A 25,971-nucleotide genomic window follows, 5' to 3' on the forward strand; every position below is an offset into this window, starting at 1 on the left:
ATTACAGGGGGGGGGAGGGGAGAAAACAACTGCCACTCACTTGCTAACTTTGCTCTTTGAAGCTGCTCACACTTATTTATCTTTTATATTACTGTAAAGGTGAGTGGGCGGATGCAGCATAAAGGGTGAGAATGAAGCAGATGGAAAGGAGGGAGAGAGAGAGAGCGAGAGAAGGGAAGGAACAGGGAGATAGACAGAGAGATCAGAGCAGTCTCTATCTTGGTTGTGATCAGCCATGTTGTGAATTAATGTGACAGAGGAGCGGGACAATAAGGATATTTCAGTCCTTCAGATATGGAATACACGATCCTTTGCATGGGAACAGGTGATCTTCTGTTTATTACTTTTATTATTCTCATAATCTCATAATTTTGTAGTCAGATCATGTTTAGTCACTTTTGATGAACAGCACAATGAATTGTGTAATTCCTTGAACGAGGAAGAATGTTGAATTTTCTCTGAATAACTTTGTTGAAGCTTAGAAGGAAATGTTTTCACCCTGTTGCTGATTTTGCACAGATAAATGGATGGTATTTCAAAAATGCTACACTTTGAAATGGTATTGGAGCCGGGGGGGGCTTTGCATTTTACTCATTTCAGTGAGCTGAACCGACAGAAAGTCTTTCGAACCTGCAGAGAAGATGAACGTGTGTACGTGCGGCTGCAGCGTGTGTGAGTGTGCGTAACAAGAAGCACAAGTGGGAGAAACAGCGAGCGTGTGTGGCAGACAGATGGTCACTCAGTGGAGTTGTTCCCCATCTCTCTCTCTCTCTCTGATTCCCTTCTGGGTCCTACATCCTCCCCCCTGTCACCTCTCCAAAGTCTTACCTCATCTTTTTTTTCCCTCTCCCCTCTCTTCCACACCTTTTCCGTCCTCGTCTTCATCCGTTAAGCCCGGACTTGGATCTTCACTCACCGTGCCGCCCCTTATCTTTTCTCTGTCTCTCCCTCTCTTCCCCTCCTCAGCTACATCTCTGCTTATTTTTTGCTGACGACATCAACTTGAAAATATCAAGAGATTTTTTTTTTCTGAGTGTCATTCTGGACCCTGTTGACACAGCACAAAGGACACTGAAGAGATTTGGGGATTTGTGTGGGGGTCAAAAAGGGGGAAACTCGAAAGAAAAGACTGACAGATATGACCATCAAACCAATCTGAGTTAAAACTGCCTGGAAAACATAGACTAAATTAAAAAAACAAACAAACAAACAAACAGGTTTTCTTTCTCTTTCTGTTCTGATATAGAGTGTTTCTTTAGCCGTAGCATGTTTATTTATTTTGCAGATTGCCCAGAGTGACTATTGTCCTTAGAAATTAGAGATATTTGACTTTAAAAAAAAAAAAAATCTCAGGTTCAGTCATGCACCTCGGGTCAGTCCACCCTGACATCCTGCTCCTCCTGGGCATGCTCCTGTTGTGGGGACCTTTGGGATCCAGGGGCCAGAATGACACAGAGCCCATCATTCTTGAGGGGAAATGTTTGGTAGTGTGTGACTCCACGCCTTCGTCTGAGCCCGCCGGAAACGCCCTGGGTATGTCGGTGCGCTCTGGCTCGGGTCGGGTGGCCTTCTCTGCCAGCCGCCAGACCAACCACGAGCCGACAGACATGAGCAACCGCACCATGATCATCTACTTTGATAATGTGAGTTATCAGATATCTGTGTTTATTATGCCCATTTGTAGCATACTGTGGCAAATTGTGACACGTTTATTTTTTACAGTACAGAATGGGCAAATTAACACACACAAAAGGCTCTGTGCTATCATTTTGTAGTCAGGTGTCTTCTCCCATTGGGTGTGATAATGAGCTGATTGCTAAACTTTTGAACCTGTAGTGAAGCAACATTATGAAAACATGGTTGGATTATGCTGCACAAGCTGCATGTCCATGGACATTTTAGAGGGAGGGAGGGATGTATGAAAATAGGTCTCAGTAGTTTGGAAGTAAGCGATCTGAACAGACGAAAAGAATGACCCATGTCGTGACTTTATCTTCCCTCGTCTTTTTCCTGCTGTCTGTTCAGATTTTGGTTAACGTGGGCACTCATTTTGACCAAGAAAGTAGTGTGTTCCTGGCACCAAGGAGGGGGGTGTACAGCTTCAACTTCCATGTGGTGAAGGCCTACAATAGACAAACTATTCAGGTACGCCCACTCGACTCTGAGACTTATAGCTGTCGTTCCAGTGGATCACTCTCTTAATCTCGCTGGTTCCCATCTCTTAGGTTAGCCTGATGGTGAACGGCTGGCCAATGATTTCGGCATTCGCCGGGGACCAGGACGTGACCAGAGAAGCCGCCACCAATGCCGGCCTGGTGATTATGGAGAAGGGCGACAAGGCCTACCTCAGACTGGAGAGAGGCAACCTGATGGGAGGCTGGAAGTACTCCACATTCTCAGGCTTCCTGGTTTTCCCCTTGTGAGAAAGATAGAGGGTTGAAGCGCCGCAAAGTGAGAATGGTTGAGAGAAAAAAGGGGAAGAGGTGGTGGAAGAAAAGAAAGGCTTCAATCTGTAACCTTATATAGTGCATGAAAAGATGGCTTTTATGCAAAAATGAGATGATTGTTCAAATGGACCAAAAAGAAAATGAGAGTAGATTGCAAACATAATTTCTCTGAGGAATTCATTTACTCTGTTTTGTTTGGGTTTTTTTAATGTCTAAATGCTTGTTATAGGAGATACTTTGTGGCAAAATTCTAAAGTAGCCATTTAAAATGTGGGCTTCTGTGCTAGAGTACCTAAAAGCTTCTGTGCTCCACATGCCATCCTGTCTATGTTTAAAAAAATCTCTTTATTCTAGTGTGCTGTATGACTGGTGTTCCCCTGTATACCTGTTAGTATAATGCAACAAATGTTTATTTACAAAGAAATTTCTATCAAAGACCAAATAAAATAGTCTAAATCTGGCTCAGTATTTCACTTTGAGTATGCGAGCGGGATTGATTTCAGACAATATCTGATGAATCACCAAGACTGCGACTGTTTAATCTGCTTATACAAGGCAGAATTTCTCATCCCTTCCATTGTACCCTACCCAGTGCCATGGCAGCTGTTTGTAAATATAGATCCCACCAGCAGAGTTGGTGTTGGCATGGACCGAAGGGACCAGCGTGGGACCCGGTATGAAGTGTGGTGTACGGTGGATGCTCCTTACAGGGCCGCAGACAGATGGAGGCTCTGTCGAACAGGCAGGCTCATCTCTGCAGGGCTGCCGTGGATAAAGTGTGGTGTGCTGTCACATGTAGTCACTTACGCTTCCGTGGTTCATGCCCACCATCTTTCTCTCTCTCTCTCTCTCTCTCTCTCTGACTTCCTTTGTCATTTTCATCCTTGCGTTACCAGAATTATACATTTATGAAATTAGGATGACGAGTAAAAAATTCATAAAAATGGAAAAAGCCTAGATATTAATTCACGCTGTCATATTAATGCTCCCAAAGAAGAATATCTTATAATATTAACCTCAAGTCCTAGGCAGGAAATGATGGCCTTTCTAAATAAATCTCAGAAAACACAATGAAATCTTGCAGTGTTTGCGCAAATGTTAAAATGCTTTTCTTTTTTATACTCTACACCTAAGTGCCACTGTACTGATTGGTTCACTCTTCAGCCACGTAGAGTGGGTAACCTCCGTTGTGCCCCGAGCCCCACAAGGACCTGCAAATACAACAAACTTCAAAGTCATTGGCAGTTTATTTACTTCAAGATTTGCTCCACTCAAATACAGTCGTATCTGACAGGGTGTGGCATTCCTGTGATCTGACCTCACAGGGCCCTATGTAGAAATCTAAGTATGAGATTATTTAAGATTAGTTTACACTTATATGGTCTAATTAATTTGTGATTAAGGAAACTGACCAAAAAAAAAGCAAAAGAAAAAAGGAATCTGGGGTAATAAGAGCCCTTTTCTGTCCCAGTGCCCTGAAAACTGCATACATAACAGACTGAAAGCTAGTAATTATATTTTAATGTTAGGCCACTAGAGGGCACCAAAGCCTAATTTTAAAAAAACTGAATAGCTTATGAAAGCGCCAGACCATTACATTAATACCCAGAGGAAGCTAATATTAATGTTCCAGGTGTACCTGTAACCTTGGGAAATATATAATACGCCCTCGTCGTCTGGTTATATATATATAGAAACTAACAGACCGATATGACAACAGGTCTTCATTCATTTAATGATGTAGGCTGATTTCTGGGCTATGGCCAGTGTAATAAACCGCTGAAAAAATTGATGGTGTGCCATTCAGAAACAGGTCTTTTGACCGTGCAGTCCATGAACACTTCAGTTTATTAAAACAATATCTATTTTTTTCCCTGCCAGCTCTAAAACTGCTGCGCTTCCTATTTCGAGCATCTACAACAGCGAGACAGCAATGTTGAAGATCACCGAGCCAAACGATCCCAACTAGGCCGCATTTAGTGTTACTTCAACCAAACTATGACTGTCATCCCGCCCGGTAGCGGCAGTACGTCTGATGGACAGCTAGTCGAGCCAATGAAATTGCCGTATGCTGCCGGCTTGGGAGGAGGCTAACCAATGATCGTTTCACGGCACCAGAGGGGCACGCTTTCTGAGCTTTCTCTGGCAAGAATGTTAGTTCCTGCTCTCTCCTGGCCGTTTCCTGTAATCGTACAGTGTTGTGAGACTCAGAAAGCCATGTGTGTCGACGCAAAGGTAAATTTAGCACCCTGAAATTATTACTGTGAGAGTTGGGGCAGTAGATATGATGATTATTTTCACGTATTTTTGCCGAAAATAGACGCAGGCCAGCCGAAACAGCAATGCGGCCTAACCTGTGTCTGAACGTTGACGGGCAATGGTTATTGTGGCACGTTGCTTTGGTTTGGTCCGGTTTGTTGACGATATTGAAGGAGTCCGGTGGACTGAATGGTTGATAGTAAATGACTGGAAAGCGAACTAACGGCGAAGAGGACACAATTAATCGTGTTTTTGAGTCTGAATGTGTTTACGGTGCCACACACGCCTTTGTAACAGGCACATTTTTGTAGCGGTAGAAGCTAATGCTAGCCGACGGTTTTGGGAGAAAGACTGCAATACGACCTGAGAGGAAAGCATCCCGTCTTTCCAGCATCACTGACCTAATCGTATGACTTCACTGCTCGCTATTTTCATTCACTAAATGTTATCCGCGTACTTTCTCTTTATATGTTAACACTTAAGCCGACGAGCACTGTTTTTGTGTGTTTTCAAAGCTTTTAATTTCACTTTGAAAGCGTTTCTGGACGGTGTGGCCACGAGTTGGAGGATGAATTCAAAAACTATACTTTTAATGTTTCATCTCTAGTTTACAAGCTGCTACATCCTTCTAACATTATTTTATTTTATTTTTTATGCGGCCCATTAACTGTATTAACCGGATAATTTCCACCACAGCCACTAAGATAAATAAAAGCGTGTTTACATAAAGTGATCCTTGTTTTAGTAAACTGTTCATGTCCTTTTAACCCTTAAGACATTTCCACTGATTATGATCTTCATAGCCACCAGAAAACCAAAATAAAAAAGTACAATGATTATATTTCTTTGCTTCTCCCTTCCTTAACTTAAGCACCCTTGTACTAACCATTGGAGCTGTCACTTCACAGTTTGATGTACAGGTCTGAGAGACGTAATGCTGTAATAGTGCAGCATTTCTTTGAACAAAGTCAGTAAGAAAATGGTGTCTAACTGTTGTTTCCTTTCCCTTCACAGCTGATTATCTAAAAATTGAGAAGAACTGGACAACAACTATTTAGCTTCCATCTCGGAGTCTTTTTAACATTGTGCCCATCTCCCTGTGTGGAGTGGGCAAGATGGCAGATCCCATTATGGACCTCTTTGAGGACACACCCCTGTTTAACTTGGATGCCCTACCGGACGACTCCTTTTCTCAGGGCTCCTCGGACCCGGTTGAGGAAGCGTTCAAGCTCGCTCTGGGCCAGGTGGATCCAACACCAGAGTCTGAGCCTGCTCCTGAGCTCGCATCTAACACGAGCCTCGGTGTTCCTGTTGAAGCTCCAGCCGTTCCGGATCCAGCCCCTGTTCAAGTCCCCACACAGCAGCCAGTGCAAGTGGCAACTCCTCAGACCATTTCCATAGCTGTAGCGCCTCCTGTGACCCATGCCCCTACTCCTACTGATACTGTGAATCAGATACAGGCCCAGACCACCATACCAATTGCCAGCAATGTCAGTGGGGCCACCAGTAGCACTGTCCTGTTGAGCTCGCCTCTGACTGTTTCTAGCTCTCCAGCTACAACCACCGCCACCACCCAGCAGCTCACACAGATAACCCACCAGCTTACTCCCCAGCAGTTAGCTGCCATTACACAACAGGCTGGTGGCAAAATTGTCATTCTCAAAGGTCCCCAGGGTCAAGCACAGGTGCTACAGACTGTATCAGGAGCCACGGGTCAGACTGGTGGAAAGGTCATCCGTGTAGTGTCTGGCACACCACTCAAACCTGGCATGTCCATCCTGCAGGGCGGAACAGTCTTGAATCAGGCAGGCCCAGGACAAACACAAGTGAAGGTGGGTGGTGCAGGAGTGCAGAGGCTGCTGCAGTCTCCTAATGGACCAGTGAAACAGGTGTTGCTCACATCCATGCCCCAGCAGGTGCAGCAGACACAAGGCCAGCCAGTTCAAGTGCAGATTCCAGCAACAGCACAGATAACTCAACCCCAAGCCCAGGCTGCCCAGATCCAGGTCCAGGCACAGGGCCAAGTGCAGCTCCAAAACCAAGCTGCTCAGATCCAAGTCCAACCCCAGGCCCAGGCAGCTCAGATCCAGGTCCAGGCACAGGGCCAAGTGCAGCTCCAGCCAGCTATGCAGGCCCAGACGCAGGTAAGCAAAGTGTCAGCAGGTGACATTTGTTATACCATCAGGATAACTGCTGATTTCATGTGTTTTAATTAGTTCAGTTATAAATGTCCTTCTGCATTTCTCATTCTAGGGTGGAGAAGCAAAACGCATCACCTTGGTTCTTCAGCAGCCCTCCCAGGCTGGCTCTGCAACTCAAGCAGGTCAAGCTCTTGCAGCCCAACAGCAGGTCACCCAAGTCCAGCAGGTTCAGACGGCACAAGGAGGCCAACCTCAGCAGACCCAGGCCCCAGCTAAACTGGTTCTGGGTCAGCTCCCCGGGGGAAAACTGGTGCTCCAGGGGAGCCAGCTAGCAGCCCTGACCCAGGCACGAGCAGCAGGCCAGGCTGGAGGGCAGCCCAAAGTTCTCACAATTCAGCTACAGGTGCAACAACAGCCCAATCAGCAAGGTGGTGTTAAGGTGAGAAACGAGTGCTGTAGGAGTTAGAGGTCTCTGCTTGTTTAACAGTGTTAATAAGTTACTTTGAGTTTTGATGGCATGTTTTTGGGAAAATCATTCAAATTGCTCTTAATTTCTGTTGTTTCAAGTAAGTGGGGCCTTGAAGGTCTTGTTGTTGTTGTTGTTCCCTTGTCCATCATCTTGAATACCGGTCTGCTTTTAATTTCTACCATTCCCAAGTACTATAGTTCTGAAATCTGTGAAAGTTTGCTCCTCCTCAAAGGTGTCACTGTGTAAATAATATTTTAGTTCAACATGTGTACCAGAGTACACAGCGCTTCAGATGTACAAATGTAATATTCTGTGTAATATGAGGTGACATGGCAAAACACCTTGGCTTTGGCAATGTCTTTTAGCCAGGACAGATCAGACCAGATTAATCACCATCTTGGCTCCACTGACCGGTATCAGTTAGTATTCAGAGGTAGTTTCTCTGATTAGCTGAAGAGCATTGATTGTTTTGAAATTCACTTTGTGGTATGTGATGTGGAGGGACTGGCAAGCTTGGAGATAAAGGACGGTGCATTTTAAATATATTGACATTCTCCCCATGTCTTTGTTACGTGATATTTAATGGCTTCAGGTTGAAAAACCAGCAAATTTAGGTCTTTTAATAGGAATGTTAAGTTTATTATTACTCCAAATAATCAGATTAGACACACATGTGTGTCTAATCAATGTGTTCGTCTCTCTGTCAAGTTAATAACAATTTTACATAGTCATTGTGGGGTTTTGTGTTTGTTTGCTTTTTGGTTTTTTTTAAAGTAGTTTAAAGCAACATGACAGCAAAATTTTGAAATACCTTTGCTGTGTGTGGGGTGGGGGCACTGTGAACGATAACTACAGTAGCAACCCAACAGGCAAACCATGAAACAGGAAGGACTCATGCTAGTTTATTTCAAGCATTTGAACTTTCACAATAAGACAGAGCAAACTGTCTACTAGTAAACTGATAACATAAAGGCATTGTTTATTTATTTTTATTTTTCAGGTGTGTGTGCGTGTATTTATGATGTAGCCCACTCAAAGTCTGTATGGGTGGGAAACACCACCTAGTTTAAAGTAAATTTTGGAGTCAGAAGGAAGTCTCATCCATGTGCTAGAGGTTGCTTTTACAAGTCGTATGCCATCCAGTTTTAAAAACTTGTTAATACAACTTATTCTCGGAAACTTGCATTTACAAAAAAAAAAAAAATCTTGTCAATTTTTAGGAAGTCCCTCAGACAAGGCTTGTTATGTTTTTTTTGTTTGTTTGTTTTTTAAAACTAATACTCTTTTTTTGTTTGTTTTTTTAAATCAATCTGATCAATCTGTAACTTGATGTGTCTCTTTCATGAGCGCAGTACCAGCTGGTTTCAGGAGCTGGGAATACCGGCAGCCCTCAGGTGTTGCAAATATCCCAAGGCCAAGGAGGGCAGCGAGTGGCAGTACCACTCAAAATGCTTCTGCAGCCACAGGTAGACCTCTAATCTGCAGATTTTATTTATTCTCTACATTAGAGTGGGGCTTTTAATGTGAACTGAGAGACATTACAGGGAAGAATGTATTGTAATTTTGTAAAAATGTTATGTATTTTTAACCTTCTCTTTAACTCAGACAAGCGCAGCCTCGTCCGCTGGCGGCACCGTCTCTGTTGTGAAGGTCATCAACACTTCAGCAGCAGGACCGTCTTCTACAACTACCACTCCATCCCAGGCCATCCGCATTACCAAGGCGCCCGGAGAGCCTGCCTCTGTGCGGCGAGTGGAGATTCTCTGCAAGCAAGAGAAAGCTAACCGTATAGTGGCTGAGGCTATAGCTCGGGCCAAAGCTCGTGGTGAGAAGAACCTACCCAGAGTCCTTAACCAGGATGAGCTTCCAGCTACGCAGTCTTCCCCAGAAATGGGGGGTACCGTGACGGTGGTGTCTAGTGCTAAGAAGAAAACCAGTGGTGGAGGAAGTAAGAAGAAAAGCCCTGTATCTGGAGGAACGGCACCCAAAACCGCAGGAGGGCCTGACAAAAAGGGAAAAGTCAAGGCACCAGGAGGAACACATATAGTGGCGGGAGGCACAGTAATACCCAGTGCTGCAAACAAGAGCAAAAGCAAAGCTAAGGCGAAGTAAGCAAATGAAGATGTCTCATTTAAATGCACAGCTTATTTCTGTACATTTAGAAATGCAGCTTTGAAGAAAACCATATTTAACCCCCCCTCCATCCTACAGTACTATCACTCTAGTTGGAGCAAAGAAAAGAAAGAGAAATGCGTCCTCAGACCACTCTGACGGGGAGTTGAGTCCTGCGTCACCTGCTGCGCTGGAGGATGACATGATTACGGTACAAGCACATGCATGCTCGTAAAATCATACAAGTAGACACAACAAATAGTGTTGAGCCACCCTTTCTTTTCTTTTTTTGCCCCACTGTGAACACTTCATAATCGTACTGTTTGTTGGTAGCAATTGTTGACAGTACATTGCTCTGATTTGATGTCTTTGTGATAATAACTTCCACATAAAATAAACAGAAGATTAAGAGTATGTGGAGTACTTCCACAGTAAAGACTTGTCCTAATAAAACCACCTGGTAGTTGCAGATGAGTAGCTTCCCTTCCTGACTCAGGTGGTTGACACACATCCAGTTATGTGCTGGGACGTCCCAGTTATGAACCGATTTGGAAAAAGGGGGCATATAAGTCAAGATACCACAGAAATATAATGAATTCTGAATAAAAACTGTCTAATAACACTCGGCTCCTGCTGCACAGAATACACACGTTTAAATTGCGCCCCTCTCTCATCAGAAGAGACGCTCCAATCGTGTGGTGAAGAGAAAGAAGTACACTGAGGATCTAGATATCAAGATAACGGATGATGAGGACGAGCAGGAAGATGTAGATGTTACTACAACCGCGGCAGCTGTGGCTTCCATCAGCAGTGGGGTACCAGTGCAGCTCAAACAGGAAGTGGAGCTGGATGGTGATGGATTGCCCAGTATGCAGTTCTTTGTGGTGAGTGTGGAACAATATCATTTCTTCTTATTGTCACGATGAGACGGATGCTGGTTGTGTGTATTTTGCGTGTTTGTTTGTTTTTATTCACATAGATGTATGCGTATTTGTGATGTTTGTAGTGTGAGTTTTTTACACGTATATATTTTACAGGAAAACCCAAGTGAAGAAGATGCTGCCATTGTAGACAAAATTCTCTCCATGAGATTAGCCAAGAAGGAAGTATGTTCACTTAATTAATTATAATGATTAAATTACTTCATATAATTTAAGTTGTTGCGGGCGTGATGGCTTCAAATTTGCTCTTTTATTTTTAAGGTGTCTCCAGGCCAGTATACAAATATAGAAGAATTCTTTGTGAAATACAAAAACTAGTAAGTTGCAGTGTCTCTCTGAGCATCTTTGACTCTGGCATGTGACACTTTTTTTTGTTTTGTTTTTGTTAATTGCTTGAGGGGATGGGTGAATGAGTAAAAATGAGTACAACTGCACACTCTTGTTTTCAGTTCATACTTGCACTGTGAGTGGGCCACTTTGGACCAGTTGGAGAAAGACAAGAGGATCCATCAAAAGATTAAGAGGTTCAAGACCAAGCAAGCTCAGATGAGGCACTTGTTCCAGGAGGTGAGCGGGAAGCACACGCTGAAACCTGTCAGTTTGGGTGTATCTCAGTTAGATGCACTTATCCTCATGCTGTCTGTGGCTAATGCTATTGTTTTCTTTAGGACGAGGAGCCTTTTAATCCAGACTACGTGGAGGTGGACAGGATCCTGGATGTGTCCCACAGTGTGGACAAGGACAACGGCGAGGTGAGAGACGAGGCATTAACCTTTGGCTATGTGGCCTAATTTTTTGACATGGATCTTTTGACATCCCTTTGCAAAATTGCAAATTGCTTGTGTTTATTCCTATTCTCTCTCGTCCTGTCAGCCTGTTATCTACTACTTGGTGAAGTGGTGCTCTCTGCCATATGAAGATGCTACTTGGGAGCTGAAGGAGGATGTGGATGAAGGCAAGGTTGAAGAATTCAGCAAGATCCAAAACAGACAACCTCGCCTTAAGAGAGCGGTGAGTAGTCATGTAAAAGATATAGAAATATATCTGTGTGTAATGTTGGAGACATTATGTTGTGACGTCTGATAGTACAACCCTGTATTCTTTTCAACACAATATTACAGTGATGATCACAGCCACTGATGTGAAATTGTCAGGCCATAAGCCCAGAAATAGTATTGGTGACTATAAAATTTGGAAGAGCATGTGATTGTGAAGATGCTGGCTTGGATGAAGATGTGTATCCAGCATCCATGTTTTAGAATCCCAAACTACACTTAAATTAAACAATGGTGGGAGGTGGATGTAACTTTAGGTTTGTCCCTGTCTTTCTCTGTTAAATGTTTAACGTAACAGTTTAGAGAGACACAATTATGTGTAACAGAAACAAACTGACACAACCCCCAGTGCACAAATCAAAGCTACTTCTCTGCATGTTCAGTGCAGGTTACCATTCACTGTGAACCAAACTTTAGAAAATCCTCAGTTGGTCCAACAGAACTAATCTGCTCTGCATCAAGATGCAGAAATGCTTCTTTGAGTTTCTTTTTTTTTAACCATTATCTCCTTCTTTCCTTCCTTCCTTCAAAACTTGGCTTAATGGAAAAAATGAGAACTTACGTAAAGGAACAACGATGTTTCTTGTGAGTTTTTCATCTATTTTTTTCTCTTCCCTCTTCTATTTAGGCACGGCCTCCTGCCAGTTCTTGGAAAAAGTTGGAGGAGACCAGAGAGTACAAGAATGGTAACACACTCAGAGAGTACCAGCTGGAAGGAGTCAACTGGCTGCTCTTCAACTGGTACAACAGGTATTTATCCCACACACTCTTTTGCTTAACACCATGGTCAGAAACATATTTTAACCTTCAAACTAGTTTCAGACAGTGTGAACATACCACCGCATTTTGCACTCAAATGATGTTTCTTTATTTTAGGCAGAACTGTATCCTGGCAGATGAGATGGGTCTGGGGAAGACCATCCAGTCTATTGCACTCCTATCTGAGGTTTATGCTGCTGGTGTCCAGGGCCCCTTTCTGGTCATTGCTCCCCTCTCCACCATCACCAACTGGGAGCGGGAGTTCTCTACGTGGACCAACATGAATGCCATCGTCTATCACGGCAGCCTGGCCAGCCGACAGATGATACAGCAGTATGAGATGTACTGCAAAGATGAGAAGGTAAAGTTATTAGTTATGATCGCCAGCGATTTTTTTTTTTTTTTTTTTTTTTTTTTTTTTTTTTTTTTTTTTGTGTGTGTGTGTGTGTGTGTGTGTGTGTGTGTGTGTGTGTTTTGTAATGTGTTCATAACATGTATAATGAAAATCATGATTTTGTGTGCAGGAGCATTTAATCCCGGGTGCGTACAAGTTCGATGCTCTCATCACAACCTTTGAGATGGTGCTATCTGACTGCCCAGAGTTGAGGGAGATCGCCTGGCGTTGCGTCATCATTGACGAGGCTCACCGTCTCAAAAATCGTAATTGCAAGCTTTTGGATAGCTTAAAGATGCTGGACCTGGTGAGTGGACCACAGCTAATGTTGCTGTTGCTGAATAACAGGAATACTGACATAATGGTGCTCAGCACAGTTTTAATTAAATTAAAATTGTTTTCATTTACACAGAAGTGCACCCCAAATGGTTTTAAAAAACTTTCAGACTTCAGCTAATCGTTTTTTTGGGGGGGATCTTGTTCCTTCTGCATCGTCCCTGGTTTATCACCACACGGTTTTACACTCGCCCTTCTTCTTTCTTCCAGCTCACATTTTGTGTCTTGTGGTTTCTTTCAGGAACACAAAGTGTTGTTGACTGGCACTCCCCTCCAAAACACTGTGGAGGAGCTCTTTAGTCTGCTTCATTTCCTGGAGCCTGCCCAGTTCCCCTCTGAAACTGAATTTCTCAGAGACTTTGGAGACTTGAAAACAGAGGAACAGGTGCGACATGCCTAAATATTGGCGTTAGCATCGATAACCCTATTCTATTTGTCGTCGTTACATATACGCATCTGCTCGCTTGCCCGCTATTGAGCTGATTATTTGTGTTGGTTCTTTAGGTTCAGAAGCTACAAGCAATCTTGAAACCCATGATGCTTCGAAGGCTCAAGGAGGATGTAGAGAAGAACTTGGCACCCAAACAGGAGACCATCATCGAGGTTAGATGGAATAAAATCTTAATCAAGACCTTTTCTTTTCACAAGAAAAAACCCCCCCAAAAAACAAGGCTCTCAACTGATGATTGCCACAACATAACTGGTGAGCTTAAAGGGGGAAAAAAACATAACGTGCAATTGTTTCCTCTCAGGTTGAACTGACAGATATCCAGAAGAAGTACTACCGGGCCATTCTGGAGAGAAACTTCAGTTTCCTCAGTTTAGGAGCGAGCAGTAACAGCAATGTCCCCAACCTGCTCAACACTATGATGGAGCTCCGCAAGTGCTGCAACCACCCCTACCTCATCAATGGTATTACATGACTCTTAATGAGTTGGGTTTTTTTTGGTTTTTTTCCCCTCTAGTGGAGACAGCTTGTTTATCAGAGTTTATCCTCTGGCATTGATAAACAACATTAGGTCGAAGTTTTTTAGCTCTTTGTACCTTTGGTACACAGATCGTTCCCAGGCTCGCAGACCTAAATTGTGCCATGTAGTTCATATAATCATTTGATATTTGGCAGATATTATTAGCATGTGATGTTTCTAAAATACAGCGGCAGCACTGCAGGTTTTGCCAGCAGATACCATATTTATTTAAAACCAATATGTTCTCGTTGTTATGTTCAGGTGCGGAGGAGAAGATCGTAGCGGAGTTGCGGGAGGTGTACGACCCCCTGGCCCCTGACTTCCATTTGCAGGCTCTGATTCGGTCGGCCGGAAAGCTGGTGCTACTGGACAAGCTGCTGCCTCGCCTCAAGGCTGGTGGCCACAAAGTGCTCATCTTCTCCCAGATGGTGCGCTGCTTAGACATTCTGGAGGACTACCTCATCAACAAGAGGTATGATGACCGCAGTGTATATGTTGCAGTTTTTCTAAAATGATAAATAAATGTTAAATGCATGCTAAGTCAGCGATCATTAAAAACCTTTTTGAAATATTTTTTAGTGCTTGCAGAATGCTGTGTGGTAGGTTAATGTAACTTGTTTTTACAGATACCTTTATGAGCGAATTGATGGTAGAGTGCGTGGGAACTTGCGACAGGCTGCCATCGATCGTTTCAGCAAACCTGACTCAGACCGCTTTGTCTTCCTGCTGTGTACCCGCGCTGGTGGCCTGGGTATTAACCTAACTGCTGCTGACACTTGTGTTATATTTGACTCTGACTGGAACCCTCAAAATGACCTGCAGGTACAAGACATAAAGTGGCATGAATATAACCAAAAGATCAAACAATCTTAAAATATTTGGTGCTTACTTTTAAGCAAACTGTTCAAACTTTGTACTTTCTCCTCATGTTTGTGCAAGTTCTGCTCTCTTGACCCCTTTGTTTGTTTTTTTGTTTTTGTTTTTTAAATGGCTATTTTAGGCCCAAGCCCGATGTCATCGTATTGGCCAGTCAAAGGCTGTCAAGGTCTACCGACTCATCACTAGAAATTCCTATGAGCGGGAGATGCTTGATAAAGCAAGTCTGAAGCTAGGTCTAGACCGTGCAGTCCTGCAGAGCATGAGTGGCAACAAAGACAGCAACGTCAATGGGGTAAGAAAAGTCACAGACTCAGACTGCCGTGCCACATTATTGATCAGTTGTAGTATATTTTGTGCATTTTTTTTTTTCAAAACTAGCCTTTTGAAATCCAGTGTGGGTAACTTGTAAATGTCTTTCGATGCCTTTCGACAGATCCAGCAGTTCTCCAAGAAGGAGATAGAAGATCTGCTTAGGAAGGGGGCTTATGCTGCCATCATGGATGAGAACGACGAGGGTAGTCGGTTCTGTGAAGAAGATATTGACCAGATCCTTCAGCGAAGAGCCACCACCATCACCATTGAGAGCGAGGGAAAAGGTTCCACTTTCTCCAAAGCCAGCTTTGTGGCCTCTGAGAACCGTACTGACATCGCCCTCGATGACCCTGAGTTCTGGCAGAAGTGGGCCAAGAAAGCAGACATAGACATGGACACAATCAATAGGAAGGTAAAGCTTTGCTGTTTTATTTTTTTGGTAAAGAAATTCATATGAGAACTGTAGAGCTAAATGGTGTCAATTTGTATTAGATTTATTTAAAAGCACCTATCCTCTCATACACCAAGTTTGGGTTGTTTATTGTGTTCATCTTAATATAACGTGCTTCTCTTCACAGAACACTCTTGTGATCGACACTCCAAGAGTTCGTAAGCAGACCCGTCAGTTCTCCAGTCTACGAGGTGAAGGTGGAGACCTGTCTGATCTAGACAGTGATGAAGAGTACCCACCGTCCAATTCCAGACACTCACGTGCTTCTCGGCGGTCTGACCGCCACAGCGGAGGTGGTTACGGCCGCACTGACTGTTTCCGGGTGGAGAAACACCTTCTCGTCTATGGGTGCGAAGACCTCATTTCCTGTATAAAGATTTTTTTCTTTTTAATTGGGTTTTGTCCTTTATTTTCACTCTTTTACCTGTGTTCGCCTTTTTAGTTGGGGTCGCTGGAGGGACATCTTATCCCATGCCAGGTGTAAGCGGCGTCTGAGCGAGCGTGATGTAGAGACGATCTGTCGCGTTATTCTGGTCTTCTGTCTGCTTCACTATCGTGGAGACGAGAACATCAAGAGTTTCATCTGGGAGCTCATCACGCCGCCAGAGAATGGGCGTGAACCACAAACGCTACTCAACCACTCGGGTATGGAGCTGCACTTAGCATTCCCATTTATCCCTCATACAGTTAGGTGCATATATATATTTGAACACTGACACAGGTTTTGTTTTTTACCCATTTATTGAAAGATATTCCAGTTATAGTATATAATGGACATAATGTGTAGACTCAACTTTCATTTGAGGGTATCCACAAGGGTTCAGGAGTTTAGCTCCTTAACATGCGCCCTCTTTTTAAAGGGACAAAAAGTAATTGGACAATTGACTCAAAGACTGTTTCATGAGCAGGTTTGGGCAACTCCTTCATTAAATCATTATCAGTTAAGCAGATAAAAGGCCTGGAGTTGATTTGAGGTGTGGCGCTTGCATTTGGAAGATTTTGCTGTGAACAGACAACATGAAGTCAAAGAAGCTCTCCGTGCAGGAGAAATGAACAATCCTTAAGCTGCTGGGGAAAAAAACAACATCAGAGAAGTTGATACAATATTACAAATAGAAAATTCTACAGTTTTGTACATCCTGAGAAAGAAAGAAGGCGCTGGTGAGCTCAGCTACGCGAAAAGACCTGGACGTCCACGGAAGACAACAGTGGTGGATGATCGCAGAATCATATCCATGGTAAAGAGAAATGGCTTCACCACATTAAACCGAGAGAACAACACTGTTCAGGTGGTAGGCATATCAATACCCAAGTCTAACATATAAAGAGAAGACTGCATGAAAGTAAATACAGAGGACTCACTGCAAGCCACTCATAAGCTTCGAGAATAGAAAGGGTAGATTGGACTAAAAAACAAAAAACGTCTATCAAAGCCAGCACAGTTCTGGAAAAACTTACTTTGGACAGATGAAACCAAGAATGATGGCAAGAAAAAAAGTATGGAGAAGGCGTGGAACTGCTAATGATCCAAAGTAAACCACATCATCTGTAAAACACGGCAGAGGCAGTGTAGTGGCTTGGACATGCATGGCTGTCAGTGGCACGGGGACACTAGTGTTTATTGATGATGTGAAACAGGACAGACGTAGCCAAATGAATTCTGAGGTGTTCAAAAACTTACTGTCCGCTCAAATCCAGCTAAATGCAGTCAAATTAATTGTGTGGCATTTTATAATATAGGTGGGCAATTACCCAAAACATGCAGCCAAAGCAACCCAGTAGTTTATTAAAGCAAAGAAGTGGAATATTCTCGAATGGACAAGTCACTCACCTGGCCTCACCCCAATTGAACATGCATTTCACTTGTTGTAGACTAAACTTCAGACAGAAAGCAAACAAACAGTGAACAATGAACATTTTATTTACAATTATTTAATTTGCCCATTACTTTTTACTGAAATGAAGGGATTGTGTTATTAAATAATGCTTTAGCTCCTCACATTTTTATGCAATCTTTTTGTTCAGCCCACTGAATTAAAGCTAAACTACAACTCAGATGCACTTCACCTGCATCTGAGTTGTTTCATCATTGTGGTAATGAACAGAACCAAATTTAGAAAAAAAGTTCTCTGTATAAAATATTTATGGACCTAACTGTGGTTCCTAGCTTGTTAAAGAGCAAATCTGTTAATCTGTGTAAAAGCTGAATAGCAGTATTTATTCTTTTTTTGTGTCTAGGCCTTTCTATTCCTGTCCCAAGAGGCAGAAAGGGCAAGAGGGTAAAAGCCCAGAGTACATTTGATGTTCAGAAGGTGGAGTGGATCCGCAAGTACAACCCTGATACCCTGCTGCTTGACGACAGCTACCGCAAGCACCTCAAGCATCAGTGCAACAAGTTAGTGAGCCAGTCAGCTGTTTGTATGTATATTTGTATAGATTATTCACCATGGATATAAACCTCTTTTCTCCCTTGTCAGGGTGTTGCTGAGGGTGCGTATGCTATACTACCTGAAACAGGAAGTTATTGGTGAACATTCTGATTCTGTCCTGAAAGGAGCTGATATCAGGTATCTAATATATATAGACAAGTGCGCACACAAACACAAACAGCACCCAGTCCTGGCCATATACCATACATTGTTTTCTTTTTCTGCACAGGGATGTTGATATCTGGATGCCTGAGATGGAGCAGCAAGAGGTACCCGCAGGATGGTGGGACTCTGACGCAGACCGCTCACTGCTGGCTGGTGTATTCAAGCACGGTGGGTTCAGTGTGAGGATTTTATTGTGGTTTAAAGACAGGCTCAGTTCTTGCTCTGTGCTGGTGGTCTAAGATTTAGTGTTTAACAGCCTCAACTTTTCCCTGCTCTTAGGTTATGAGATGTACACCACCATGCGCGCTGATCCTTGCCTCTGCTTCCTGGAGAGAGTCGGCCGGCCTGACGACAAGGCCATTGATGCCGAGCAGCACACTGGTGATGCTGAACTGGGAGACGAGTGAGTGTCGTTGACAAACTGGGCCGATTTTAGAAGTTATTTGCTTATAGATTTGTAGCAGATTTTCAAATTAACTGTGAGCTTTTACAGTTTCACATTTCTGTCAGTTTTGAAAGTTTCAAATGTCTGTCTTTAAGTTAAATTAGAATACTGCATAATTCTATCTTTTTTTTTTTTAAATGCAGGGGTGACTACGATAAGTACTCAGAAGACCCAGAGTTTAAGCCTGCATCAAGACACACCAAAGATCTTTTTGAGGAGGTACATATCAGACCCATCACATTTGGATGTGGCAGCACTGTTCTAATGTCATAGATTTGGATGATAGCAATTTTTTATTTTGTCCTTCAGTCCATGAATGTGGACGAGGAGATTTCTGTGGAAGATAAGGCACCTCCACCAGTGATCATAGAAAATTCAGCTAGCCATAGCGGTGTCTGCGAATGGCCCTCAAGCTCATCGCTCACAGCACGGCTGCGGCGGTTGATCACAGCTTACCAGCGCAGCTACAGACAAGAGCAGCTGAAGATTGAAGCTGAAGCGAAGGGTGACCGCAGGCGCAGGCGGTGCGAACAGGCCAGCAAGCTGAAGGAAATTGCACGGCAGGAGCGACAGCAAAGGTATACTGCTGCTATATTACTGCCTCAACACACAGTAGAAAAGCTTTAAATTATTTAATTACGGTTTTTTAAAACGTATTCTGCACATTTGCTCCCACCAAATCACTATTTTGTAAATGTTGCTTAAGATTTTGGAAATATTATCTTTTGCATGCTGAGTTACCGTGTCACATTATAAACACGTAAAGAGATTTCAGTATTTTCCATCCTGACCCCTTTCTCTTCTGTTTCTTCCAGGTGGACACGTAGAGAAGAATGTGATTTCTACCGCGTGGTGTCAACTTTCGGTGTGGAGAAGATGAAAAAGGAGCCCGGTCTTCCTGAAGGAGGAGAGCCAGAATTTGACTGGACCCGTTTCCGTACTTTTGCCCGTCTAGATAAAAAAACCGATGAGAGCCTCAGTCGATACTTCCGTTCCTTTGTTGCCATGTGCCGGAGGGTGTGCCACCTGCGTCCAGGCCGTGAAGGTAATTACTAATTGATTGATGCTTGGCTTTTTTTTTTTTTCCCCTCCCTGTACAGTGTAGTCAGTGTCCTACCATATCTAGAATAGAATAGAATAGAATAATCCTTTAATTGTCCCACAAGGGGAAATTTGGTTGTACAGCAGCCAAAAAGACACATATACAAACAAACAGTACACAGGACACAGAACAGAAACGTACACAATTTTTCTTACATATTTACATTAAGGACAAAATTACTATATACAGAGAGTACTGTACAGTTATTAAATTAAATAAAAATAACTACAGATAAGAGGCAAACCAGGTTGTAGTGCAAATCGGTTGATTAACTTATTGCAGTTACAGTGCTGATGTAAACATCTATGTTTGTTGGGAGCAGTTCTGATTGTACAGTCTGACAGCTGCAGGGAGGAAGGACCACTTGATTTAACATATTTCACGCTCACCTTATTTAGATCCAGCAGAGGTTACCCAAACTGTGGCTCCCATCACTGAAGAACGCGCTTCCCGTACTCTTTACCGTATCAGCCTCCTGCGTCGCCTTCGTGAGCGAGTCCTCCCCCACCCCTGCCTGGAGGAACGTCTCGCTCTGGCTCCACCCACCTCCGAGCTCCCTGCTTGGTGGAATATTCCAGAGCACGATCGCCAGCTAATGCTGGGCGCATCGCTGCACGGCGTCAGCCGCACTGAGCTCTCCATCTTCGCAGACCCACAGTTCACTTTCAGCCAGGCCCGTGATGAGTTCATCCAGAACCAGCAGGCCCCACCTCCTCCACCACCCCCTCCTCCTCCACCTCCACCACCCCAGGCACCACCCATCATGACACTCAGCCAGCCCAAGACTGAGGAGCACATGCTTGGGGTGAAAGAGGAGGGAACCGATGAGAATATTGGGTTGCTCGCAGGTGAAATCGGCGCTGGATTGCAGAGTACGCCCTTGAGTCACCATGACGGCAAAATGCGAGGTCAGGGCTGGAGCTTCAAGAGGAGCAAGGTGCGGGGAGAGAAAACGGAAGGGGGAAGGAAGGGGGAGGGAGCGTCTGACTCGGATTCAGACTCTGATTCGGGTTCGTCATCCTCAGATCGATCGAGTAGCAGCGATGATAGTGGAGAGAGTGAGGCGGAGGTAGAAGGAGGTGAGCTGGTAGTTAAAAGAAAAAATGCTGAGTGGGGCGGGAGATGGAAATGATCTGTGTGCTAAGTTACTCTTTTCCATCTATACAGGAATGAAGGTGTGCGATGTGGATGAAGATAATAGTTTACTCTCCATGACTACGTCTCAGGATGGCATTCCTCCTCCTGATCCCCTCAGAGTTGACTGGCCCAAGGTAATTTATGTCCGCTTAATCCATACATGTGTGAAACTACAACAGTGTGTGGGGTTTTGTCACCGTAAAAGACTCACTCATGGGATTGTTTTTGTTTCAGGACCGTGTGTTGATCAACCGCCTGGACAGTTTGTGCACGCTCGTGCTGACCGGTCAGTGGCCCTCGGGCCGGCGTTACGTGTCTGAAGCTCAGCTCAACCCGAACTCGGAGCTGGTGGGAGATGAGATGGCTTACACACGGGTGATGCGTAAACCCCCCATCATGCCTGCCGTCCCAGGGGCAGATGGAGAAGATGGCGAATTTACTGTAAAACTCCTCAAGGTGAGAATAAGGTTGAGAAATTTGAATTGTTGTAGGGATGCACTGGAAAATTCTGTTCAGCTTACCTGAAGAATCTGTTGACTGTTAATGCAAGTTGCTAAAATATTGTTGACTGTGATGTGTAGCCTGTGGTTAAAAATACAAACCACCTCCTCTCACTCTGCCAGGAGGAGGGCCTGAAGCTCACATTCTCCAAGCAGGCCTTAATGCCCAATGGGTCAGGGGGAGAAGCCAGTGGCCGGAAGAAGCGCAAGGACCAAGAGGTACAAGAGTCAGGTTTACATGTTCCTCTGCAACAGAAACCAAGCAGCGTTTGATATCACTTGATAATCTTATCATCATATCTCTTCCTTTCTTTTTAGTTTTCTGACATGGATGGACTCCACGATCCGTTGGAGCGGATGCCTCGTCGCAGGGACCCGCCCACGTGGCTGAAGGAAAACCCAGATTATGAAGTGGAGGGAGACATGCTGGAGGTAAATTCATGACTCTTATTCATGTCCTGGTTCATAAACAAACCCTGGTGACAGTTTGTAGCGAAACGGGTACGGGACTATGTTTCATCATATCTTGTTTCTTCAGCTTCTTGTGAACCGGAGCAAGAGGAAGAGAAGGAGGAGGGCAGATAAAGCCATCACAGGCAGTGAGAAGGTCAAACTCATCAACATGAGGACAGGAAAGAAGGTGGGGCGCAGTTGCACGCAAGCGTAGACTGGAGATGTTTATGTTAAGGCTTTATGCTGCCCCTCGCTAACAAGCATTCAAATGTTTCTCTGTAGGTTGGAGCCGCTTTCTGTCCAATGTTGCAAGACCTGAGAGAATATCTGGAGGAGAATCCCGACAACGCTGTAGCACCGGAGTGGTCCGAAACTGTTCGGAATTCTGTATGTATTAAAGACGCTATAATTTTACATGGCTCTTGTGACTAGATTACATCTTTATTGATAATTCTAATACTTCATTGGGTAGACGTCATTATTCGTAACAAAGTAGGGCATATTAGTGTGACGCTGCAATTGCAAAGAGGCACCAATGGAGGTGGAAAGCTCTGTGCTCATTGTGCCAATTTATGAAGACGAATTCAGTCATTTTGTTACAGTAATAACAAATGTAATCTATGAAGAGCACTGCAAATGAGCAAACCAGAGAGTGCGAGTCATCTACTAGCATCACAGGCACAGCTTGTCGGAAATAAAGCAGTCTAAGGCTAAAGCATAGACATTTGATTTTGCTGACCACCTTCAGGACAAAGCCAAAGCTTTTGCACCACACTCGCAGCTGTGGACATGCAGGGGTGCTGTGCTTAAACTGATCTTGATGCTATGGTTGAGCACAAATGACGGCGTCAGATGATGACCCAGATTGCAGAAAATTGCCTCTCACAACAGTTGTATGATAAATTTCAATGAATCAGATAATTTTTCACTCTGATTTTGTGCCGACTCGATAATATTCAGATAATATTGATTCTTTGCTTTTTCTCACAGGGCTTTCTGCCGGAGACCCTGTTCCACCGACTGCTAACGGAGCACTCGGAGATCCCGAAGAAAAGCCGTCGCCGTCATCATCACCACCACCACCATCACCACCACCACCACCATCACCACACTCCAGAGCCTACCCCCGAAGACCCCAACCTGGATGGCGTTGAAGAGGAGACTCTGGTGTCAGATGGAGCCTACATGATGGACGAGGAGGACCTGGAGTCCTCTCATCACTTCCTCACCAGTCCAGACTTTGATGTTAAAATGGAAGGAGGAGACAGCCTTTCCCAAGGGGACTATGACAGCTCGGATCAGGAAGCGCTATTGGACGATGTTATCATAGCACAGAAAGACTCTGACTCCTCATCAAGCTCAGAGGATTGACTGAACCCTCCTCTCCAAACACATCTGACTTAGTCCCCTTTTCCAAAACAAATCATGTTATTCCTAATCATTTATTTTTACCATTATGTATCAAATTATGGATGAATTTGTTTTGGGGTTTATTTGTTGCTACATCTTTTCATTTGTTTTACATAGGATTTTTTTCCATGTGAGGAGCAGATTTGCACCCTTCAATTTATTTTTTGTTTGTTTGTTTTTGTTTTTTTCCCCCACAATTGTGTCCAGTCCTTATTCTCCTCAATCTTCCTCTCGAACCTCTGATAAAACGGCAAAAAGCTGAGCTTTCTTACCTGTCAACTGGTCATTGTCCTCTACTTCCTCCTAAAACCTATAAATTCCCATCACATTCCCAGCCGTGACCAAAAGGGGACCCCTGCTGTACAGATACACTTTTCTTATCTAAGAACCTCAAAGCTGGTCCTCTAGCGCTACATGAAACTGGACGTGTACTGAGCAGAGCCAGATCCCACAATCTCCCCTGGATCTCGTTCTGTCCAGACGAGTCTGTGAACTTTAAAGGGGATCCAGTTTATGGATGTACTGTTAGTGTTTTCACTCTATGGGAGGGTTAGGGGTAGAGAGGGAGGGAGGGAGAGGGGAAAGTGGCGTTATTAGTTACTGAAACGTAATAGGAGGATGGGTGTATTGTACAATGTAGAGCTGGTCAATTGTGTACTATGGTGCAAAGATGACGGCATTGAGTTACTATTCTTGTTTTATGACCTGACTGTATCTGTGATATGAATAACAGCAATCTACAGTGAAAGCACGTTTGTGTGTGTTATTGCGATTTCCACTCAGCTGAAGCAATAAGGAAGTTTGCTGTCTGTACACATAATGTCCTCCTGAACTGTTTAATAGTCATGCCCTGATTACAGCAGACGATGATGCATAAGAGCTCCAATTATTCCCGTTTTCCATGAACCGAGATATGTTATGCAGTTATTAAGCTATATTGGAAACTAAAGTAGTATTTATTGTGAAGTTTACTGTCTCGAGTTCTCTGAGGCTAAATGTGTGAAAATAATGATGTAACACGGATGTGCGAACACTATATTTGGTGCAACTTGAGCTTAGTGTGTTTTTAGGATACTGGTGTTCCTGAGGATTGGGCTGCTATTAAGGTTTACATAACAGAGCAGTGTGAGGAAATCCTGCTGAAAGCCTTAAGTTGGGACAGGAAGCCTGAGAAATAACTCGGATTTGATAAAATTGGTTCATTAAAATCCTTCACTAAAAGGGGAATAATTACATTCAGTAAATGCTGATAGTGGTGGAAAGAGAGATTCATGGTTAAGTTTTGTTTTTGGTCCCCGTAGTGTGATCGTACATACTATTCACTGGTGGAGGGGAAAAGAGTCGATACAGCGTGGTATATTAATATATATAATATTGTATCAATACGGTAATGTTTTGTAAAATACATTAAAATACTCTGGGAACATTACAAACGAGGCCTCATCTCGCCTGATAGGATGCAACTTTTATGCAGTCACAGTGTGACTTGCACTGGCTACTGTCACACTCAGATTGTTAAAGGATTGCACATAATTACTGTTTGATTTATAAATACAGACTGATTGCCAACGTGTTGCCATCAGTCTGAATAAGTCTTTGTCAACAAGGACAACTCAAGGGAACTCAACTCAGCTGGTTATATTCCTATAAAACAGGAAGGTTGCTGAGTGCAAATATAGTGGTTAAATGTGAATTTCTGTCTATTTAGACGACAACTGTAATATTTCCTTGATTTCTCACAGTTAATTGCTGTATTATCAGAAACAGATTGCATGTAATTGCCACTCTAACTGCAGGCTGACTCTGGCTTATGGCAACATTTATGGACGGTTTTAGTGACAGTGTTGGAACGTTTGACAGTCAAAAAAATAACTTAAATTTATCCTAGTGGATAAAATAGATATTGACAAAGTTTAACTTTGAGGACATAATTTGCAATTTCAAAAAAAGTGATAGATTGCAATATATGTTAGCGCAACACTCGGCATATTGCAAAATGTTAACAAGTGCAATATTGTATCCTGAGTTGCATGTTGTGATATCATATTGTGGGCTGTCTGGTGATTCCCACCTCTGACTCACACCCCCATAAAAGAACTTGGAATCAAGCAAATATCCAAATTTGATTAGCTGCTTTATGGACATATTTTTTGTATATAGAAATCACATAAGATTAGCCAACGTCAGTAATGTTTAAAGTGGTTAATGGGGATCTTTCAAGTTGTTGCTGCTGACTTGGAGGAAAACTACAAAATAGGTGAGGGGTGATTAAAACTTTCTGCATTTCTCAAGTTGTTTTTACTGTCCATTATGTTGGGATATGTACCATGGTTTTATAAGTAGGCTAGAATTGAGAAGTATATTGATATTCACAAAGAATTAAAGATGAGCAATAGCACTAAGACAGTAAATGTAGGTTTTGTGTTTAGAGCAGACAATTTCATCTCTAAAAATAAGATTGGGATACCTGCATTTGTTTTAGACAAATTTTACATTTGTGATGATTTCAGTCTGAATTGGTCTTTTTCTAAATTTGTAAAGAAAGGTGAAATACAGACATGAAATAAAGGGCTCATGAATTATTACAACCGAGCCAATAAAATGAAAGCAAACAAGCACTGAACTAGTTAATGAAGTGGATCACTGGTTGTTTAGAAGTGACTTTTGAACTAATTTTAAATCACTACATGTAATACCTACAAAATACTACCTTATAATAATCCTGATATATCATTTTTATATTGGAAAATTCTGAGGAGGGACATCGGGTGTGAGGTATGGGTAAAGACTCCATGCAAGTATAGAAA

The 25,971-nt window shown here is 43.3% G+C and overlaps 2 protein-coding genes across 2 annotated transcripts; both read left to right on the plus strand.

Moving 5' to 3' along the window:
• Positions 1-22: 22 nt before the first annotated feature.
• On the plus strand, positions 23-2,879 carry cbln12 (cerebellin 12). Its single transcript, XM_063461948.1, has 3 exons — positions 23-1,643; positions 2,026-2,145; positions 2,226-2,879. Exons 1-3 carry the CDS (start codon positions 1,362-1,364, stop codon positions 2,421-2,423), a joined length of 600 nt encoding a protein of 199 aa, XP_063318018.1. The 5' UTR covers positions 23-1,361; the 3' UTR covers positions 2,424-2,879.
• A 1,693-nt stretch (positions 2,880-4,572) lies between these two features.
• chd8 (chromodomain helicase DNA binding protein 8) lies at positions 4,573-25,481 on the plus strand. The gene is made up of 39 exons (XM_063462144.1): positions 4,573-4,682; positions 5,721-6,850; positions 6,960-7,286; positions 8,669-8,782; positions 8,922-9,424; positions 9,528-9,639; positions 10,106-10,312; positions 10,466-10,534; positions 10,631-10,686; positions 10,819-10,936; positions 11,038-11,121; positions 11,243-11,380; positions 12,053-12,174; positions 12,301-12,544; positions 12,708-12,884; positions 13,155-13,298; positions 13,418-13,516; positions 13,666-13,825; positions 14,143-14,353; positions 14,508-14,703; positions 14,882-15,052; positions 15,194-15,484; positions 15,651-15,871; positions 15,966-16,168; positions 17,762-17,918; positions 18,001-18,090; positions 18,182-18,285; positions 18,397-18,520; positions 18,706-18,781; positions 18,872-19,140; positions 19,378-19,607; positions 20,063-20,743; positions 20,832-20,935; positions 21,036-21,257; positions 21,425-21,520; positions 21,620-21,733; positions 21,840-21,941; positions 22,037-22,141; positions 22,745-25,481. Exons 2-39 carry the CDS (start codon positions 5,822-5,824, stop codon positions 23,123-23,125), a joined length of 7,851 nt encoding a protein of 2,616 aa, XP_063318214.1. The 5' UTR covers positions 4,573-4,682; positions 5,721-5,821; the 3' UTR covers positions 23,126-25,481.
• The last annotated feature ends 490 nt before the right edge of the window (positions 25,482-25,971 follow it).

This window comes from Pelmatolapia mariae, linkage group LG18, assembly GCF_036321145.2.
Source record: "Pelmatolapia mariae isolate MD_Pm_ZW linkage group LG18, Pm_UMD_F_2, whole genome shotgun sequence".
Lineage (NCBI taxonomy): Eukaryota > Metazoa > Chordata > Actinopteri > Cichliformes > Cichlidae > Pelmatolapia > Pelmatolapia mariae.

What these genes read in the sequence shown, in the direction of transcription:
- cbln12 (XM_063461948.1), top strand. Translation starts at nt 1,362, where the DNA reads ATGCACCTCGGGTCAGTCCACCCTGACATCCTGCTCCTCCTGGGCATG. An exon ending in TGATCATCTACTTTGATAAT is followed by an intron (nt 1,644 to 2,025) that starts GTGAGTTATCAG and finishes CTGTCTGTTCAG; the next exon opens with ATTTTGGTTAACGTGGGCAC. An exon ending in ACAATAGACAAACTATTCAG is followed by an intron (nt 2,146 to 2,225) that starts GTACGCCCACTC and finishes CCCATCTCTTAG; the next exon opens with GTTAGCCTGATGGTGAACGG.
- chd8 (XM_063462144.1), top strand. Translation starts at nt 5,822, where the DNA reads ATGGCAGATCCCATTATGGACCTCTTTGAGGACACACCCCTGTTTAAC. An exon ending in AACCTCGCCTTAAGAGAGCG is followed by an intron (nt 11,381 to 12,052) that starts GTGAGTAGTCAT and finishes TCTTCTATTTAG; the next exon opens with GCACGGCCTCCTGCCAGTTC. An exon ending in AGAAGCGCAAGGACCAAGAG is followed by an intron (nt 21,521 to 21,619) that starts GTACAAGAGTCA and finishes CTTTCTTTTTAG; the next exon opens with TTTTCTGACATGGATGGACT.